General features: G+C 39.8%; 2 protein-coding genes across 2 annotated transcripts; both read left to right on the top strand.

Moving 5' to 3' along the window:
• Positions 1-2,212: 2,212 nt before the first annotated feature.
• On the top strand, positions 2,213-6,820 carry LOC308290760 (pepsin A-like; the record flags this gene model as incomplete). Its single annotated transcript, XM_080732669.1, has 9 exons — positions 2,213-2,268; positions 3,437-3,578; positions 4,192-4,309; positions 5,116-5,234; positions 5,337-5,533; positions 5,746-5,862; positions 5,984-6,128; positions 6,370-6,468; positions 6,686-6,820. The coding sequence occupies 9 exons, from the start codon at positions 2,213-2,215 to the stop codon at positions 6,818-6,820; spliced, it is 1,128 nt and encodes a 375-aa protein (XP_080588795.1).
• Positions 6,821-14,626: 7,806 nt separating this feature from the next.
• Positions 14,627-17,505, top strand: LOC308291889 (pepsin A-like; the record flags this gene model as incomplete). Its single annotated transcript, XM_080734029.1, has 9 exons — positions 14,627-14,682; positions 15,217-15,358; positions 15,602-15,719; positions 16,065-16,183; positions 16,293-16,489; positions 16,573-16,689; positions 16,788-16,932; positions 17,097-17,195; positions 17,371-17,505. 9 exons carry the CDS (start codon positions 14,627-14,629, stop codon positions 17,503-17,505), a joined length of 1,128 nt encoding a protein of 375 aa, XP_080590155.1.
• Between the last annotated feature and the right edge of the window lie 2,942 nt (positions 17,506-20,447).

Here is a 20,447-nt window from a genome sequence, read left to right on the forward strand (position 1 = left end):
AAAGGGTGCCATGTCTTCATCAGCCTTTCGTGGCGGATGCTGCATGAATGATTTGAGGCATTTTTGTTTCAAAAATGAGTTTTGCAAATTTGACCTGCTGGTGGTCCCATAACAGGCCAATGTGACATTTGTTCCTTAAAGGGGTATTTCACTTTCAAAAAAACTTTTGGTAATTTTATCATCTAATCAGGCTTTTATGAACACCCTGAACAGTTTTTAATTAGCTTGATTGAATATTTAGATATTTGATGTAAATGTTACCAGGCCCTCCATGCCCAGGGCCTCTCCCCACACACACCCATAACTTCAAACTTCATTTTAACCATGATAGATTCATTAAAAACACACATTATTTTTTCTGGTGACTCATACTACCCTCCTAATATGTGAACAGGCCGTGTTTTTTCGATAACATTTTTCATTAATTTTTAATAATTTCTTTGTATTTCATTTTTTCCATTTTTCCAAATAATTATTAAAAATAAATGAAAAAAAAAACACGGCCTGCTCATGTATTAGGAAGGTAAAATGAGTCTCCAGAAAAAATAATGTGTGTTTTTAATGAATCTATCATGGTTAAAATGAAGTTTGAAGTTACAATGGGTTTGTATGTGGAGAGAAGCCCTACCACTGCTCCCTGTTGAAAGTGGAATATCCCTTTAACCTAGTGGGAATGTGCCTACAAAATTTAATGGAAATGTCAGGCTGCGTTCAAGATTTTAGGCATTAAGTTAAAAACTGACCAATCCTGCAATCTTTGGAAGCCAATGTTAGCCAATTAGGATATAATAGGAAATATCGGACAAACACTAGAGCAGGCCCTATGATCAGGCCCCTGTGAAAAATGTGGGGCAGAGGTTCAGAATTGGCATCCAGGTTGTGTGTGTGCACAGTTTGACTGCGACCAGGACAAAGGCGCCGGAGATCGTCTGTCATTCAATGTTATATGAGATACTTAAATGGTTTCCTGTGGAAATAAGCTTAGTCTTTTCTAGGATCTCCTTTTAGTAGACCTTGTACCAGTGAACTGTACCGTCATGAAACTGTACCTTTTCCTATGCAAACTTCCTATGCAAAAGTCTTCAATCAATCAATTAGCTGGTAACAGACGGACGGACACACGCACAGACAGACGGATGGACTGACAGGGTGCCTTCGGCCTGGCGGGGACAATAATAATAATAATAATAATTTAACATCTATAGGTCCGCTCTTGACCCAGAGCGGGATTATGAGATCTGAACAAAGTTAATAACTTGGGCTAAAGAATTTGGTCCCAAGCTTGATCTGTTGAGAACAATTTGTCTACATGACTGGAAGATTCATATAGCTATTTAATAATACCAGTAAGACGCCTAAGGGCGAAAAGCCATCTGTCTTGGCCATCTGTCTTGGCCATATATGGATTCTGTTAGTGTGGTTCTCCTAACAGGACATCATCTGGGATAATCCCTTTTATCCCCTTATATGGAGATCCCTAACAGAATCCCTTTTATGCCCATATATGGAGATCCCAGCTCTGAGTATCTGACATCACTGTGATGTCACATTGATGTGTCAGGGGAACCACACTGTCAGGCGTTACCAGTCCGGACGGAGGTCTACGGACAAGCTGTGATGGTAAACTGCGACCTACGGTCGCAAATATAAAAATAGGACAACATCATATGGCCATTATATATTTTTCAAACATCTCATTTCATGACATCAAATACGGTTGCGGCATTTATATTCATTTATAGAACTGAGTTGTGCCACGCACAACCCTTGATATGAAAAAACATTGTATTTTGGAATTTCAATCATTTCTATTTCAATTATTCTTTTAATAACACAAAGCTTTTCAATATCCTTTTTTCCAAGAATATAGTGTTATCAACTCTGGTATACAGTGCGACAGCCAAAGTCTACTGCTTGCCACGTGGAGAACATTAAACAGAACACAGACGAATGAACATCAAATATTCTGATCTGAATGTCAATATTAACAGCACTTCCGAAATAAGAATAATTTATCTGCATACTGTAAATACCACTGTAAATACCAAAAGATAAATTCATTGTTGTTATCACACATTTCTTATTTCAGGTTATCATGATATTTGGTGACATGGATAGGCATTTGGTGACACAATCTTAATGGACTGTATATAAAGGATGGCATCTTTCACCATCTCTTCACTCTCAAAGTCCAACAGCAAAGCTAGTAACCATGAAGTGGCTCGTTGTCCTTTGTGCCCTGGTGGCTCTCTCTGAATGTCTCGTCAGGTAAGTACCAGACGGCTGACTGAAGCCACCTCTACACCTACTGTAGACGTTGATTTGTGTAATTCTATAACCAGTAAGACTCCCTAATCGGGAGATAAGCGACCGTAGGTCACATGTATACACAAAGAGTAGGGAGCAGTGTCCCCAAAAAATGTGGACGGATCCATGTTGATGACATGAGTGTAGACATACTGTGTAGCGATTTGCGTGATTTTAGGGCAAAAATTGGAGGAGCAGTGTCCAAAAATGTGCTTTCAAAAATCGGCCTGAAGGTGGCGCTAGAAGAGGGCCATGTGAGAAATGAGGGGTGGGGTCTCCGCGCCGCCGAGGCGGACGAATAGGTACCGGCCCCGGCTCTCCCGGTCGCTCCTTGCCCAAGTTACGGCATTTTATGTGCGCTGCAGTGGCAGGGGGTCCTCCACTGGGGGCGCCACCACTTTTGCATCCGTTCTGGAGCACAAGGAGTCGGTGGTCCCCGGGAATTCCCCGTGAGCAGCCCCGTTGGGGTGGTCATTTGGTCATTTTTGCACATTTGGAAATTTTTTACATCTGGGGGTCCCCCAGGGACCTGGGGGTCCCTGGAGCTCCGGGGGTCCTTAGTTTGAGGTTTTAGTTTGGCAGGTAAGGAGTGTGTGTGCAAAATCTGGCATGGATCGGGGCAACGGTTGCGGAGATATGAGCAGGGCAAAAGTGTGACGTGTGACGTGTGACGGACTGACGCACGGACACCTGGTGGAGCTTTCTGTAGTAAGTGCGACCTACGGTCGCAATAAAAAAGGAAATGAAATGGTTTTGCGGTTTGATGAAATTATCTCCATTGTGTACAGAGGAGAAGTATAAACCATTTTGTTTTATCTTGTCAACGCTATTCAGACTCACTTAAGTCTGCAGGTAAGGGGCTGTTTCCTGTAATGAGCATGTACATTAAATATCTGACTATCTACATATCTAAAGTATCTCACTCAGCACTTTTCAAATTTGTAAAAAATTAGTCTATAAAGTGCTTCATCTATAACCCTATACTTGAACAGCCTATAAGAAATGTATCGCTGTGTTGGGTCTAAGGTGAATAAAACTAATTCTGATTCTAACCTCTTCATCTATTGTCCTGCAAGGATAACAAAGAGGGGCCTGGCATTATTATTGATATTTTTCTCATCGTGTATAGGATGCCCCTGATCAAGGATAAAACTCCACGGGATATCCTGCAGGAGAACGGGCAGTTGGAGGAAACCCTCAAGAAGCACCCATGGACGCCCTTCGCCAAGTTCCTCCAGACAGGCATTGAGCCCATGACCAATGATTATGACGTAAGTCCAGTTTAGGAGAAGGACATATGTTAACCTAATTTACTCTTCATCGTACAATCATTCCAAAAATAACAGATTGGCCAGGACTAAGGATAAATTAGGTTTAGTTCATATTATTGTCTACTCACTATCAATGGCATTGTAAGTCAGTAAAAGTAGGAAACACTTTAGTCATTACCAGTCCTGTAGTGTTTATACAGTTTTATAATTGTGACCGTAGGTCGCATTTAGTATGAAACCCTACAGATCAATGTCCGTCTGTCTGTCCGTGCGTCACACTTCATTTCACGCTCCATATATGGCCAAGACATCTCCATACATGGAGCTGGCCAATACCTCTACACATCTGACCTCACGGATGCCTCATGTCACGCTCCATATATGGCCAAGACATCTCCATATATGGAGCTGGCCAATACCTCTACATCTGACCTCACAAACTCCAGATATGGATATAGCTGACCTGTTAATACCTGCTGACAGATTAATAGTTTAACTCCTGCTTCTTAACTGTGCCGTATTAAGAAGCTCTGATGTAGTAAGATGCCCTTCGTCTTAATGGTGTTATCATTTCTGTTTCAACACTTTGTCAATTGCTGTGCGTCTCCTCCAGCTGGCTTACTATGGAGTCATCTCAATTGGAACTCCTCCCCAGTCCTTCAAAGTTGTCTTTGACACTGGTTCCTCCAACCTGTGGATACCCTCTGTCTTCTGTAACAGTCAGGCCTGCCGTGAGTACTGTTAACGTAGAAACTAAAACATGATTTATCCCTATATGAAGTAATTCCTGGTAATTCCTGGTAAAGGACAATACAGACTGTCAGGATGTAGGTCTGCCATAAGGGGCCGGGGTGCCAGAATCTTTCTTTCTTTCAGTGCATCACCCTTTACCCACTTGCTCTTTGCAAAGCATACATTACAGTACGACTTTGGATCCTTCTCATTTCAACTATTGGTTAACTCTCCACCTTTGTAGAACTAAGGCTTCTTATGTCTAATAAAATGATATAGTCTGTCATGAAAGTCCTGTAATTTAAGTTTCTAACATGTAACAAACAAAACTATACACTAAAAATACAAGACAAAAACATCAGAGGTGCAGGAACAAAGCGAGTCAGACTGGTCAGCACTTTATCTGAGGAAATAAAGCAAAACAAGTCAATGTAATCGGTAAGACTTTATAAGGTTTGGTCTATAACGTGTTATAGACACATTTAAAATGCATTATAAAGCACTTATAATGCTTCATAACAAAGACACTTTATTATAACCAGCACTTATTATATTATAAGTTATAAGGTTGTTATTGTCATACATGATTATAAATAATTATAATGCATTATAGACCCGACTTTTAAGTAAAGAGTCACCAAGTAACCTGTATGGCATACGTAAATATAATAACTGAATAATTATAATTATGTAGCCATATACAATATAACACTTTTGTTTATTAATAACCACTACCTAACATGATGATTCTGATTTTACTTGACCTTCTCTCAAATGCTCAGCTAAAAATACATATATTTCACAGAGAACCACCAGAAATTTAACCCACAGCAGTCTTCCACCTACAAGTGGCTGGGACAGTCTCTGTCTATTTACTATGGTACTGGCAGCATGCAGGGATATCTGGCCAGTGACAATGTTGAGGTAACCACAAGCCGCCAGGGCCATTACCGCGCTGACAATTAACTGCATACTGTACCTTTCCACCTGACAAATTTGAGTAAACACACTGATGTTTGTTTCCAGGTTGGTGGAATTACTGTGGCCCAGCAGGTGTTTGGAATCAGCCAGTCAGAGGCTCCTTTCATGGTTAATATGAAGGCTGATGGTATCCTGGGACTTGCCTTCCAGTCCATTGCCTCTGACGATGTGGTGCCTGTCTTTGACAACATGATGAAGCAGAACCTGGTGAATCAGAAACTCTTCTCTGTCTACCTGAGCTCGTAAGGAAACTAAATGGAATAGTGTTTGTATGGAATGTAGTTGTGTACAATGGCAGGTATAGGTATAGTACATGCACATGTAGGCCTATTGTATAAGTATTGTGGTGTACTGTGTCTGTCTACCTGAGCAGGTACTGAAACAGTATGGAACAGTGTTTGTATGCATTTGTGTACAATGATATTAACACATTTGTCTTATATGCTTCTGTTAGCAACTCAGAGCAGGGCAGTGAGGTGGTCTTCGGTGGTATTTATGCGGATCACTTCACCGGACCAATCACCTGGATTCCTCTGACCTCTGAAACCTACTGGCAGATCAAAATGGACAGGTGCAAACATATTTCATATACTGTGACTATTCACCTTAAAAGTTGACAGCAGCAAAACCTTGCCTAATGCATACACACAGAACACTCCTAATAATTCTGCTTTTTCCATTGCTGCTAACAGTGTTACCATCAATGGACAGACTGTGGCCTGTAATGGTGGCTGCCAGGCTATCATTGACACCGGCACTTCCCTCATTGTTGGCCCAACCAATGATATAAACAGCATTAATTCCCATGTTGGATCCACCTCTAGTCAGTATGGAATGGTGAGACAGAGTTTTATTGTCTTGACTCTTTTATTTACACAGATTTTAGGATACATAGCAGCTATAAAATGACCAAAAATAAAGTATTTTCCTACCTCGCGATGCCACCTACCCAGCCTGTTCCCCCTCCCCCATTTGACATACGTTAGTTATACCCACCCCCCCCCCCCCCCATCTTCAATGCCACCCCATCTTACCCATGAAAGCCCTAGCTCTAAAACACATGGTATTCTTTATACAGGCCTTTGTGAACTGCCAGAACATCCCGAGCATGCCTGATGTGACCTTCACTCTCAATGGACATGACTTCGCCATCCCTGCCTCTGCCTATGCTTCCAAGGTCAGTCTTCACACAAACTGTGTGAAAAAACAGATGAAAAGTCATGTGTACTTGTACTTGCACACGTGCGAGCACGCAAACACAAAATTCTTCTTGTGTGTGAAATACATTTCCTCCTGTCTTTCCTTCTACAGAGGTCCACACACACACACACACAAACACACCACTAAAACTATTTGTGAGTTAAATACACCTTGTCCCCTCTTTGTCTCTCTAGAACGGCAATGGTTGCAGCACTGGCTTTGGCGGCAGTGGAGATAGCCTCTGGATCCTAGGAGATGTCTTCATCAGAGAGTACTTTTCCATCTTTAACGTTGATGCTAATTACATTGGACTGGCCAAGTCTGTGTAATCAAACCAAACATCCTGATGGATAATCAATAACTCTAGCTGTAAGATTCACGCATTGCTTGTGCAAATGGAAAAGTTTGCTGCTTTTGAATAAATGTATTATTAAAATACACCTTACTTTCAGAATCTCAGTTATTCATAGTTTAAGCTTCACACACTCTATACTTTAACAATATGGTTTGTCTACCGTTCATTATGTATACGTTTATCAAAATAAAAATAAAATGTATTAATTTATTAATAGCCTACCAACGAGGGAAAATCTGAAGCCAAAGGCAGCACAGCAGTTAAAATACAGATTACAGGCCAAGAAAAAGGCTTCTGTAGATCTTCTTAAACATCTGAAGCTAGCTGCTCAGACAAGACAGGAAGTATCTGTCAGCTTTAGAACAGGACTAAAAAGACACACTGGACACTGTTGGAGTTGGACTGTTGAACTCTAGAAGGCAGTACACAAAGGTGCAAGCTGCCCTTAAAATCCTTCAAAGTCGGACATACCACCCGGCACCCATAGGCAGAAATTCTATTTTAAAACAAAATGCCAGACCTCAGACTCAGAGGATTACAAGCCCTTAAACCCCAAGGAAAAAGAAGAAGAGCTGGCTCTGATGCTAACTAGTTAGCATAACCAGGCAGTGAGTTTGTTTGTCCTGTCAATTTAGAGTCAGTTTACTAGGCTACTGTCAATTTACTCGGTTTCAGAAATCACATTGCATCAACAACACCCATCGAGGGTTCCAACAGCTTCAGTTCCAACAAGGCAAAGTAGCCCATCCATGACACAGAACACCACTGGGTGAGGTTTCCCAGACATCTTTGGCAAGGATAATAAGCCCCTTTTCCACTGCAAGGTGGAACCAGAACTTTCAGGAACCTGAACTTATTTTTTTGGTTCTGGTTTTGTTTCCATTGCGTACGGCCCGGTCCTGGAACCTTTTTTTAGGTCCTGCTCCTGAGGTAGAACTAAACTTTAGTTCTGGGAACCTATGGGCGGTGCCAGCAGCGCTATGGTCTTTTTTTGGGACCTTCCTGGTTAGTTTTGGTTATATGGAAACGTAAGCAGAACTTGTTCCCGGAACTTCACAGGTTCTTGAAAGTTCTTGGTTCTGGAAAGTTCTGGTTCTAGTTCTAGGTTGGCCCTACAGTCGAAATGGGGCTAATTGTTTATTACATAGGCTAGTTCTAATACATTATAATATAACATAATAATTGTAGCCATATTACTAATTGCATTATAGAGATGATTATAAGTGGTTAATGGGTGCTTTAAGTAAAGTAATGACATTTCCGAATGTCATTACTTTACTTTGCATATTTACTGCATTTTTACTTTGCTTAAAGGGGCCACACCATGCTTTTAAAAATACATATTTCATATAAATATTGGTCTGTAATACAGGTTTTATACAGGTTTTAGCCTAAACAACCACTCAGATATTGAAATTTCATGTTCTATCTGTCTCTAATTCCAAGCCATTTCAGATGCAATACCAAAATGCCCTTTGTTGGCAACGGGAGCTCTCTTTGGGCTAAAATTGGAACGATACAGAGAAGATACCATGGCACCATGCTAATCTTTTCTGTATCGTTCCAATTTTATCATGGCACCATGCTAATCTTCTCTGTATCGTTCCAATTTTAACACCACTTTACCCGACGGTTTCTGTGGTATGCAGTCAGACCCTATTGCTTTACCCCGCCCACCTCATAGTCTCAATAGAATATATCCTCCCAAAAAGTCCCGCCCCCTTCTCGAGGGGGCCCAATAGGAAATGAGCCCAAAGGTGACCTACGCTGAGGGCAGATTTCAAAAGAGTACCGTTCATAAAATCACTGAAATGAAAGGCAAGGCTTAGATTTAATGACTTGAGTTTTTTTTGGGCTGGAAGACCAAAAAACAAGAAAAAAATTAAAGATTTGAAAATGTGAACTTCCCTTTAAAACTCTCATTGACCAATATTAATCCCACTATAAGCATTACAACAGTGACTAATGCATTAAAAAAATATCATATCATATGAGTGACGAGTAAATGTTAATCTCCGAAACGGGTCTTGATTTTTCCTATTCCATATCCTGATTGAATAAGATTGGCTTCCAAAGTTTTCAGGAGTACTCCGTTTTGAACAAAATGCCTCAATTCATGAATGCAGTGTGTGGTTTCTGTGTGCGGTTATCTTGGAATGAATTCCTTACCAATACATTTCTTCAATGTGTTTGTAAAGGTAGTATCACATCCCACACAAGCCTGTTTCCCTAGGGAATCAGTGACAGCTGTTGAAAGTTGGGTTAACCTTATGCAGGGGGAAAAAACTAATTTAAATTCTGCTTTACAGTAAGTAGCATTTGAGTGGTCAAACTATGGGATTTTCATGATTCTGCAATCCATTGCAAGCATTTGTTTTGCATAGAAACACTCGGTGCTAAACCTGACTTTGTGTTTTGTTTGTCTCATGTCGATTCTGCTTTTACTTTTACTTTTATACTATGTAATCTTGTCTTTAATTTTTGACTTGTATTGTCTGTTTAAGATTTGCCTCATTTTCCTGAAATTGAAAATTCAATAAAAATACATTGAGCATAATAATAATAATAATAAATGGCCATAGCCACTTTTCCAGGTCATCAACAAAAACATAAAATGTGCAAAAAGAGAATCGTCAGTGGGCTGATCCCCTAATTTAGTAATTTCTTTTTTTTTAAACTTAACTTTTATTTTGTCACATGCACAATCATTCACAGGGTCAACTATTTACAACATTTACATCATCACATTATAGTCCATATCACTTCTCCGTGGTGTCATTCTTCGTCGTGTAATCAGTCCATTTCTCCCATTTTTCAAGAAACAGCTCCTCTTTATCCTGAGTCTATGTGTAAATCTCTTCATCACATACATTTCCTCCACAATGCGCAGCCACTGCTCACAAGTTGGGGAGTCACTTCTATATACCACAATCTCGTTATTGCTTTTTTTGCTGGCTGCTAGTATAAGGCAGGGCAAAGCGTGTAAAAACCTGATTAAAGGGTGCACCAAACTTTTCTCAATTGATTCTTATGTATTTTTACCTGTAGAATCCATTTCTGCAATATACATTTTTATAGTGCGCATAATTAATTAGATAATTAGCATTTATGACTAATTATGCTAATTATCTCATTAATTATGCACAATACAACAATATACTTTGCAGAAATGGATTATACGGGAAGAATTACATAAAGATCAACTGAGAAAGGTTTGGTAAACCCTTTTATCAATTTTTGATGAATTCTTTCCCATTCTTTCTGCCCATGTGTCAAATTATTTGTAACATGGGTGGAAATGACAGAACAAACCTATTTAAAAAATCTTAAAAGGGTTTACCAAACTTTTCTCTGTTGATTCTTCTGTATTTCTTCCTGTAGAATCCATTTCTGCAATATAGATTTTTGTATTGTGCATCATTAATGAGTTAATTAGCATATTTGAAGCATATTTGACATATGAGGGGAAATAACAGGAAAAACCTATAACAATTTGATAAAAGGGTTTAACAAACTTTTCTCAGTTGATCCTTATGTATTTTTTCCTGTACAATCCATTTCTGCTATGTACATTTGTGTATTGTGCATATTTAATGAGATAATTTGCATATTTGACACATGGGCTTTAATAATTGTATAATAAATATGCGTATGGATAATTTGGCTGTAGGCAGACTAAATTATGCCATTAGGCCACAGAATATTTACATTTGATCAAAATGAATCTATTTTTATATCCCTAGTGGAGGACCCCCGCCACTGCAGAGAACATAAAATGCTGTAACTCGGGCTAGGAGCGACCGGGAGAGCCGGGGCCGGTACCCACGCGTCCGCCTCGGCGGTGCGGAGACAGCCCTGCATAGAGCGCCACCTAGCGGCAGACCGCCGCCACTGCAACCCGCTAAAAAAGCCCGTAACTCAGCCCCAGCAACCGGGGTGACCTGACGGTCGCTTATCTCCCGATTAGGGAGTCTCAAGCCCGTATCAGAGTGTACGGTGGAGACCTATCCACCGCAAATTTGGGGTGGAAAGCTTTCCACCTCAAGTCAGAAAATAAGTGCAGGCCATCATAGTACGCCACGGTGGAGTCCTATTCACCGTGACTGACTAGTCTAGATTGACCAATCAGTGAACGGGGTGTAGAGCCTGTCTGTCTGATAGTAAAAACAGAGAGATGTGTCGGTACTCGCGGTGGAAAGCTCTCCACCGTGAGGAATGATGTAACGTTGTAGTTTCATGACTCAAAAAGACTCGAAAAGACTACACCGCGGTGTAAAGCCTTCCACCGCCGAGCCGACTATGATGCCGGCTTCACTGGTTAAAAGTCATCTGAGTATTCGTCATCGTTGCTCTCATCATCAGCTTCCTCCCCGCACTTTGATTTCCTGGGAGGTTTTCTGCTCAGGCTTGGTGGAAACTGTTTGCAAGTGAACCAAACTGGGACAAGACTGGCAACAGACAGACAATGGTCTTGTCCCAGTTTGGACCGTCAGGTCACCCCAGTCACAGGGGGGCTGAGTTATGGGCTTTTTAGCGGGCTGCAGTGGCCGCTAGGTGGCTCTATGCAGGGCTGTCTCCACGCCGCCAAGGCGGACGCGTGGGTACCGTCCCGGCTCTCCCGGTCGCTCCTAGCCCGAGTTACAGCATTTTATGTGCTTCAGTGGCGGGGGTCCTCCACTAGGGATATAAAAATAGATTCATTTTGATCAAATATAAATATTCTGTGGCCTAATTGCATAATTTTGTCTACCTACAGCCAAATTATCCATACGCATATTTATTATACAATTATTAAAGCCCATGTGTCAAATATGCAAATTATCTCCTTAAATATGCACAATACAAAAATGTACATAGCAGAAATGGATTGTACAGGAAAAAATACATAAGGATCAACTGTGAAAGGTTTGTTAAAGCCTTTTATCAATTTGTTATAGGTTTTTCCTGTTATTTCCGCTCATATGTCAAATATGCTAATTAACTCATTAACGATACACAATACAAAAATGTATATTGCAGAAATGGATTCTACAGGAAAAAATACATAAGGATCAACTGAGAAAAGTTTGTTAAACCCTTTTATCAAATTGTTATAGGTTTTTCCTGTTATTTACCCTCATATGTCAAATATGCTTCAAATATGCTAATTAACTCATTAATGATGCACAATACAAAAATCTATATTGCAGAAATGGATTCTACAGGAAAAAATACATAAGAATCACCAGAGAAAAGTTTGGTAAACCCTTTTATCATTTTTTAAATAGGGTTTGTCCTGTCATTTCCACCCATGTTACAAATAATTTGACACATGGGCAGAAAGAACGGGAAAGAATTCATCAAAATGTATAAAAGGGTTTACCACACTTTTCTCAGTTGATCTTTATGTAATTATTCCCGTAGAATCCATTTCTGCAAAGTATATTGTTGTATTGTGCATAATTAGTGAGATAATTAGCATAATTAGTCAAAAATGCTAATTATCTCATTAATTATGCGCACTATAAAAATGTATATTGCAGAAATGGATTCTACAGGTAAAAATACATAAGAATCAATTGAGAAAAGTTTGGTGCACCCTTTAATCAGGTTTTTACACGCTTTGCCCTGCCTAGCACCTTGACCAGATACTCCACATGTGTTTTCCTGCGTCAAGTTTCCTAAATATAGTACCACACTTTGGTATTTCATATTTCGATATCTCTTTTATTACTGACCATTCATCCCAATATTTGTCCATTTGTATTTGTCAATGTTTTCACACAGTCTCCAGTATGGTTGTTTAATTTCTGATGTCCATCCTTGTCACTCTGTGTCACTATGTGCATTCTGGTATGAAGAGCCAAGTGGTTGCAATCTTAATCTTGAAGGTCGTACTTAGTTCTTTATCTGCACATGCAAATATATGACCTTTCCATGCAATGGAATGGATGTGGAAGAATCTTAATTTCTCCTTATCTTCCATCTTATGATGGAGTTGTGCTTTGACATTTGTGGATCTACAAGGTCACAATGCGACTCTCAAACAGTCTGAATACAGTACAGAACGTTTCACTCGCAGGGACAATTTCACTGACATTCAGATTCAGAACATCATGCCACATTGGAGTTTTCATTTTAATCCCTAAAATGTTTGCAATTCATATTGCTTCATGTTTGAATGAAATCAGTACAAAATAATAATAATTACTAGAACTGCACTCTGTCAAGGTGCCAACACAAGTAGGCCATGTATGACCTGTACGCCAGCAGAGTGCGCCATGAGGTGTTCTCACCACTGGCATCACCACTGGCGATGCCAGTGACATCTCATAGACAGAATTATGTGCACATCTCAGGCCAGGTGCTGGACATCAAGGTATCAGACAATGGAAGGAGAGGAACTGTTTATCTGCTCCAGGAACTCACTTTTATTTTAGGCAACTGCAACATTTTGACTTTACATCTTCATCAGGCAAAAGTACTTTTGCCTTATGAAGATGTAAAATGATGAAGATGTATAAAGTCGAAACATTGCAATCCTAAAATAAAAGTGAGTTTCTGGAGCAGATAAATATTGTGCAGGCGTTCCTGTCCTTCCGATGCCAGTGACATCACCACTGGCATCACCATGTATGCTGGTCCCTCTTTGGCTGTTAATGATGACGTTGCCAGAAATGCTGGTCCCTGGGGTCGCCCTCTGGCCTACTGGTCCAGGTGCATACCACTTAGGCATTGCCACATAGGCATGGATGCCTGGCGGCGGTGCCGGTTAGATTCCCGATCCAGACGACCTTTGCTGCGTGGCACTCCCCATCTCTCCCCCCATTTTCCTGTCAGTCTACTGTCCTATCAATAAAGGCATAAAAGCCAAAAAGCAAATCTTAAAAAAAAAAAAGAAATGCTGGTCCCTGATTGAGCTACGGGTTTAAACACACACAGCTACCTACCTACTGTACAGTACCTAGTATGCACAAACCTACCTACCTACATACACAGCTGAATGCAGTACTTGCACGCACTGCTGGCGCAAGTGATAATACCGGTAATAATCATCATCATCATTTTAACATCTAGAGGTCTGCTTTTGACCCAGAGGGGGATTATGAGATATCTGAACAAGGCTTGACTAAAGATTTGGGCTAAAGAATTTGGTCCCAAGCCTGATCAATTTGTCTACGACTGGAAGATAATTAATTAGCTATTTAATAATATAATATAGGCCTACAGTAAAAAAAAAAAAAAAAGAGACAATATCATATGGCCATATGACATCATATACAGTAACTGCATTTATATTCATTTAAACTTTAAGAATTGAAAAGTTACTAGAGGTTCAGACCACGCACGCTTGATATACAAAACATTGTATTTCAATCGTTTCAAATGCAATTAGCTTCTTTTAATAACACAACGTTTTTCGATATATTTTTTCCCTAGAATATAGTGTTATCAACTCTGGTCTACCGTGCGACAGCCAAAGCCAAAGTCTACATCTTGCCACGTGGAAAACATTAAACAGAACAAGGAGGACTGAACATCAAATCTTCTGATCTGAATGTCTATATAAATTATTAACAGCACTTCCGAAATAAGAATAATTTATCTGCATACTGTAAATACCACTGTAAATACCAAGAGATAATTCATTGTTGTTATCACACATTTCTTATTTCAGGTTATCGTGATATTTGGTGACATGGATAGGCATTTGCTGACACAACCATAATGGACTGTATATAAAGGATGGCATCTTTCACCATCTCTTCACTCTCGAAGTCCAACAGCAAAGCTAGTAACCATGACGTGGCTTGTTGTCCTTTGTGCCCTGGTGGCTCTCTCTGAATGTCTCGTCAGGTAAGTACCAGATGGCTGACTGAAGCCACCTTTATACCTGGACATTGGTTAGCGTAATTCTTTAATATGAAGGAAATTAAATGGTTGTGCGGTTTGATGAAATTATCTTCATTGTGTACAGAGGAAAAGTATAAACCATTTAGTTTTATCTTGTCAAGGCTAATTTAAGTCTGCAGGTATGGGGCTGTTTCCTGTAATGAGCATGTATATTAAATATCTACATATCTAAAGTATTTCTTCATTTTCAAATCCGGTCACATACATAATCAGCACTTTTCAAATTTGTAAAAATGATGTCTAAAAAGTTAATTTGGAGATTGTACATATAACCCTATACATTCACAGCCTACATTTTATTAAATGTATCTGTGCACTCAGTACATTTTAACAATGGTCAAGTTCTTCACAGTTTTGCTGTGTTGGGTTCAAAGTGAATAAAACTATATTCTGATTCTAACCTCTTCATCTATTGTCCTGCGAGGATAACAAAGAGGGGCCTGGCATTATTATTGATCCTTTTCTCACCATGTGTAGGATGCCCCTGATCAAGGATAAAACTCCACGGGATATCCTGCAGGAGAACGGGCAGTTGGAGGAAACCCTCAAGAAGCACCCATGGAGCCCCTTCGCCAAGTTCCTCCAGACAGGCACTGAGCCCATGACCAATGATTATGACGTAAGTCCAGGTTAGGAGAAGGAAATATCCAGGAAGGAATATCCTTCATTGTGCAATCATGCCAAAAATAACAGATTGGCCAGGACTAAGGATAAATTATGTTCATATTATTGTCTCCCTATCAATGGCATTGTAAGTCAGAAAAAGCAGGAAACACTTTAGTCACCCTAATTACCAGTCCTGTATGTTCTATAATGTAATTTCTGTTTCAACACCTTGTCTATTGATGTGTGTCACCTCCAGCTGGCTTACTATGGAGTCATCTCAATCGGAACTCCTCCCCAGTCCTTCAAAGTTGTCTTTGACACTGGCTCCTCCAACCTGTGGATACCCTCTGTCTACTGCAGCACCCAGGCCTGTCGTGAGTACTGTTAATGTAAAAACGAAAACATGATTTATCCCTATACAGTATATGAGGTAATTCCTGGTAAAGAACAATACAGACGGTCAGGATGTAGGTCTGCCATAAGGGGCCAGAGTGCAAGAATTGACATGGGTTTATCCCCTAGCTTTATTTATTTCTTTCAGTACATTTCTTTCATTTATGGCTTACGTAATTATAATGACTGAATCATTATAATTATCTAGCCATATACAATATAACACTTTTTTCCGTTGTGTATATTAATAATCACTACCTAACATGGTGATTCTGATAACAATTTACTTGACCAAATGCACAGCTAAAAATACAAATATTTTACAGAGAACCACCAGAAATTTAACCCACAGCAGTCCTCCACCTACAAGTGGCTGGGAAAGTCTCTGTCTATTTACTATGGTACTGGCAGCATGCAGGGATATCTGGCCAGTGACAATGTTGAGGTAACAACAAGCAGCCAGGGCCATCACTTGGCCCGATTCTGACAATTAACTGCACACTGTACCTTTCCACTCGATACATTTGAGTAAACACACTGATGTTTGTTTCCAGGTTGGTGGAATTACTGTGGCCCAGCAGGTGTTTGGAATCAGCCAGTCAGAGGCTCCTTTCATGGTTAATATGAAGGCTGATGGTATCCTGGGACTTGCCTTCCAGTCCATTGCCTCTGACGATGTGGTGCCTGTCTTTGACAACATGATGAAGCAGAACCTGGTGTCTCAGAAACTCTTCTCTGTCTACCTGAGCGGGTACTGAAACAGTATGGAACAGTGTGTGTAGTCATTTGTGTACAATGATATTAATACATTTTTGTCTTATATGCTCCCGTTAGCAACTCAGCGGAGGGCAGTGAGGTGGTATTCGGTGGTATTGATGGGAACCACTTCACTGGACAAGTCACCTGGATTCCTTTGACCTCTGAAACCTACTGGCAGATCAAAATGGACAGGTGAAAACATATTTCAGTCTACTCTACTGTGACTATTCACATTTTAAAAGTCAGGACACTCCTATTAATTCTGCTTCTGCTATTGCTCCTAATGACAGTGTTACCATCAATGGACAGACTGTGGCCTGTAATGGTGGCTGCCAGGCTATCATTGACACCGGTACTTCCCTCATTGTTGGCCCAACCAGTGACATAAACAACATGAATTCCAATGTTGGAGCCACCACTAGTCAGTATGGAATGGTGAGACACATTTCTATTGTCTTGACTCTTTTATTTCCCCATTTTAGGATACACAGCAGCTATAAAATAGACCAAAAAGAAATGATTCTCCTACCCCATCTTCCATGCCACCCCATCTTACTCATGAAGCCCTAGCTCTAAAACACATGGTCTTCTTTATACAGGCCACAGTGAACTGCCAGAACATCCAGAGCATGCCTGATGTGACCTTCACTATCAATGGACACGCCTTCACCCTCCCTGCTTCTGCCTATGTTTCCCAGGTCAGTCTACACACAAACGGTTACAGATGAAAAGACAAGTGTACTTGTACTTGCACCCGTGCAAGCACGCAAACATGCATGCACATCAATTGCAACACTGCCTATAATTCCCAAGTTAAATTTCGTAATTCTTCTTGTTAGTGAAATACATTTCCTCCTGTCTTATCTTCTATAGAGGTCCTATGGTTGCAACACTGGCTTTGGCGGCAGTGGAGATAGCCTCTGGATCCTGGGAGATGTCTTCATCAGAGAGTACTATTCCATCTTTGATGTTGAGGCTAATTACATTGGACTGGCCAAGTCTGTGTAATCAAACCAAGCATCCTGATGGATAATCAATAACTCTAGCTGTTTGATTCACGCACGGCTTGTGCAAATGGAAAAGATGTAATAGTAAATACGCAATTGCTGCTTTTGAATAAAACTATTATTACAGTCACTGTGTCAAGTAACACCTTACTTTCAGAATCTCAGTTATTTCGTTGTTTATGCTTCTAACACACTCAACACTTTAACAATTGTGATATGTCTACCATTCAATGTATACGTCTATTCATTTTTTTCTTAAGAAAGATGAGGCTTTTATTCGTCTCAACGAGGCAAAGTCAGATGCCAAAGGCAGTACAGCAGTTAAAATACAGATTAAAGGTCAAGAAAAAGCATTCTATAGGTATATACCGTATAGGCCACATATTCCTAATTTACACATTTTGAAGATAACTCCTTGGACAAGACAGGTATCTGACAGTGATTGAAAATAAAATATGACACACTGTACCAAAAGTTAAAGTATTCTAGAATGTCCCATTACACAAGTTCAAAATGTATTTTCAAATATATATAGGGCTGAGGTCGTTAGTGTGTTTTGTCATTATATTAAAAATCTACAAAGTAACTAACTAAAGTTTTCATTTAATTGTGGTGGAGTAAAAGTACAATATTTTCCTCTGAGATGTCTTGGGGTAGGAGTAAACGTATTGAAATGTGTAAACTGTAAATACTAAAGAAAATAAAAAATACCTCAAAATTGTATGTATAGTACATGTACTTAATTACTTTACACCACTGTTACTAACTCCAGAAGGCAGTACAAAAGGGTGCAAGCTGTTTAAGGCAAGGGCAGCTTCAATGTTGCCCATACCACCCATGACCAAAACATTTATTTTAAAACAAAATTCCAGACGCCAGAGGATTAAACCCCTTAAGGTGAAGCCCTTAAACCCTTAAACCAGTGGTTCTCAACCTTTTCAGGCTGCGACCCCCAAAATAATCATATTTTAAGTGCCCCCCCAACACCACCCTGACGAGCACTAAGAGTTGAGGCATTACATTTTATATAACACGGTTCTATGTGAAAACAGCAGAGGCGTTGTGAGCATGCAAATCTGCTATTTTCACAATTCCTCCTCTAATATTTGACAATTTGGCCAATGTTTAATTTGTCATTTTAGAGGTATTAAAAGGTCCTTAAAGTGACACTTTAGAAATGTGTAGATACCCTCTATATACTTGAACTTTATGTTGATGTGTTTTTCTGTTGAGTGAGAAACATTGTTGCACATTAACTTAATCATCTGGGGACACTCCAAAATAATTTGGGGACCCCCCTGGGGTTGATACGACAGGAACTTTAGATCCTCTGACACTGGTCTCTTTACTGTTAGCAGGGTTCCCACACATTTTTACCAATTAATTTCCAAAGTCTTTCCAAAACTTTTCCAGAATATTTAACCCAATTTCCAGGACTATATAACAATAATTCAGCTCAATAACAGGTCGCTTACTCCTATGCGCAATGCCCACAGACCAGTGGTTCTCAACCTTTTCAGGCCGTGACCCCCAAAATAATCATGTTTTAACTGGGGACCCGGCACCCCGACGAGCACTAAGAGTTGAGGAATTTTGCACAACGTGGTTCTATTGTGAAAATAGCAGTTCTACATGCTCTCAACGCCTCGCAACGAGCATGTAGATCGGCTATTTTCACAATTTCTGCCTCTAATATTTGACAATTTGGCCCATGTTTAATTTGTCATTTCAGAGGTATTAACAAAATTAATAACCAAGGACAATGCATAGTTATTTTTTCCAAGACCTTCCAGGACCCTTGATAAATTCCAAAACTTTTCCAGTACTGGAAAAATATTTGTTTAATTTCAAAATATTTCCAGGAATTTCATGACCGTGGGAACCCTGATTGATATACACCTTTTAACAATGCTTTTGTGTAGGTTTTTGCTTTCATTTATTTTTAAATTATAAATGTTGTTTTCTTCCTTTGATTATTTTTTTGCCCTTTTCTTCTCGCTAAAATGTCCTTTCTTTTAAATCTTTCTTTTCTGTGAAACACATTGAGTTGCACCTGATGTTTGAAATGTGCTATGAAGTTTGATAGATCGAAAGATGTTCTAGATGTTCAATACAAGTTTAAATAGAAGTATCTCCCAGCAAAGTTCATGAAACATTTTCTATTCCTGTGTACTGTGTGTTCCTTATCATTATGTCAATATTGTGTTCTCTGCATAATACATTTCTGACTGAGCTGTTTTCATAATCAAATCAAACTTCTTATTTTCATCAGATGAGTTTAAAGTTTTAAAATGCACATTAAAGATAGTTTTACAGTCTTTTTGACCTTTGTTACTTTGTTTATTCAATTGAGTTACGGTAAAGGTGTAGATTACGTTTTAATGAGCAAGCCTCAGATCCTTATAGGCAGGTCATACCAGAGTCAAGGAGTCCTGTCAGGAAAAGGCACGGTCACACTTTGTCTTTCAATGGTATTGACTATATAGGCATGGTCAGTTGCACCTTTGTCTTACAAAGGCATTGGCTAGGCATGGTCAGTCACCCTTTGTCTTACAAGGTATTGACTATTTGTCAGTGTCACACTGTCACACTGACAAAGGCTGGATATAGCCTTCATCTGACATGTAAATAACAATAAAGAGGTCGCACCACTTTTATAAATGTTTGTACTTTGCACACACACTCCTTGGCTGCCAAACCACAACCGCCACCCCTCATTTCTCACATGGCGCTCTTCTAGCGCCACCATGAGGCCGATTCTTGCAAAACACATTTTTGGACACTGCTCCTACAGTTTTTGCCCTAAAATCACACTAAGCGGTACACAGTATCTCAAAAGTCATGTTAGCAAAATGCATCTGTCCCATCAAGCACCACCATCAGGCCGATTTTTTTAAAACACATTTTTGGACACAGCTCCTACAGATTATGCCCTAAAATCAC

The sequence above is a fragment of the Nannobrachium achirus genome (assembly GCF_963921795.1).
Source record: "Nannobrachium achirus genome assembly, chromosome: 9".
Lineage (NCBI taxonomy): Eukaryota > Metazoa > Chordata > Actinopteri > Myctophiformes > Myctophidae > Nannobrachium > Nannobrachium achirus.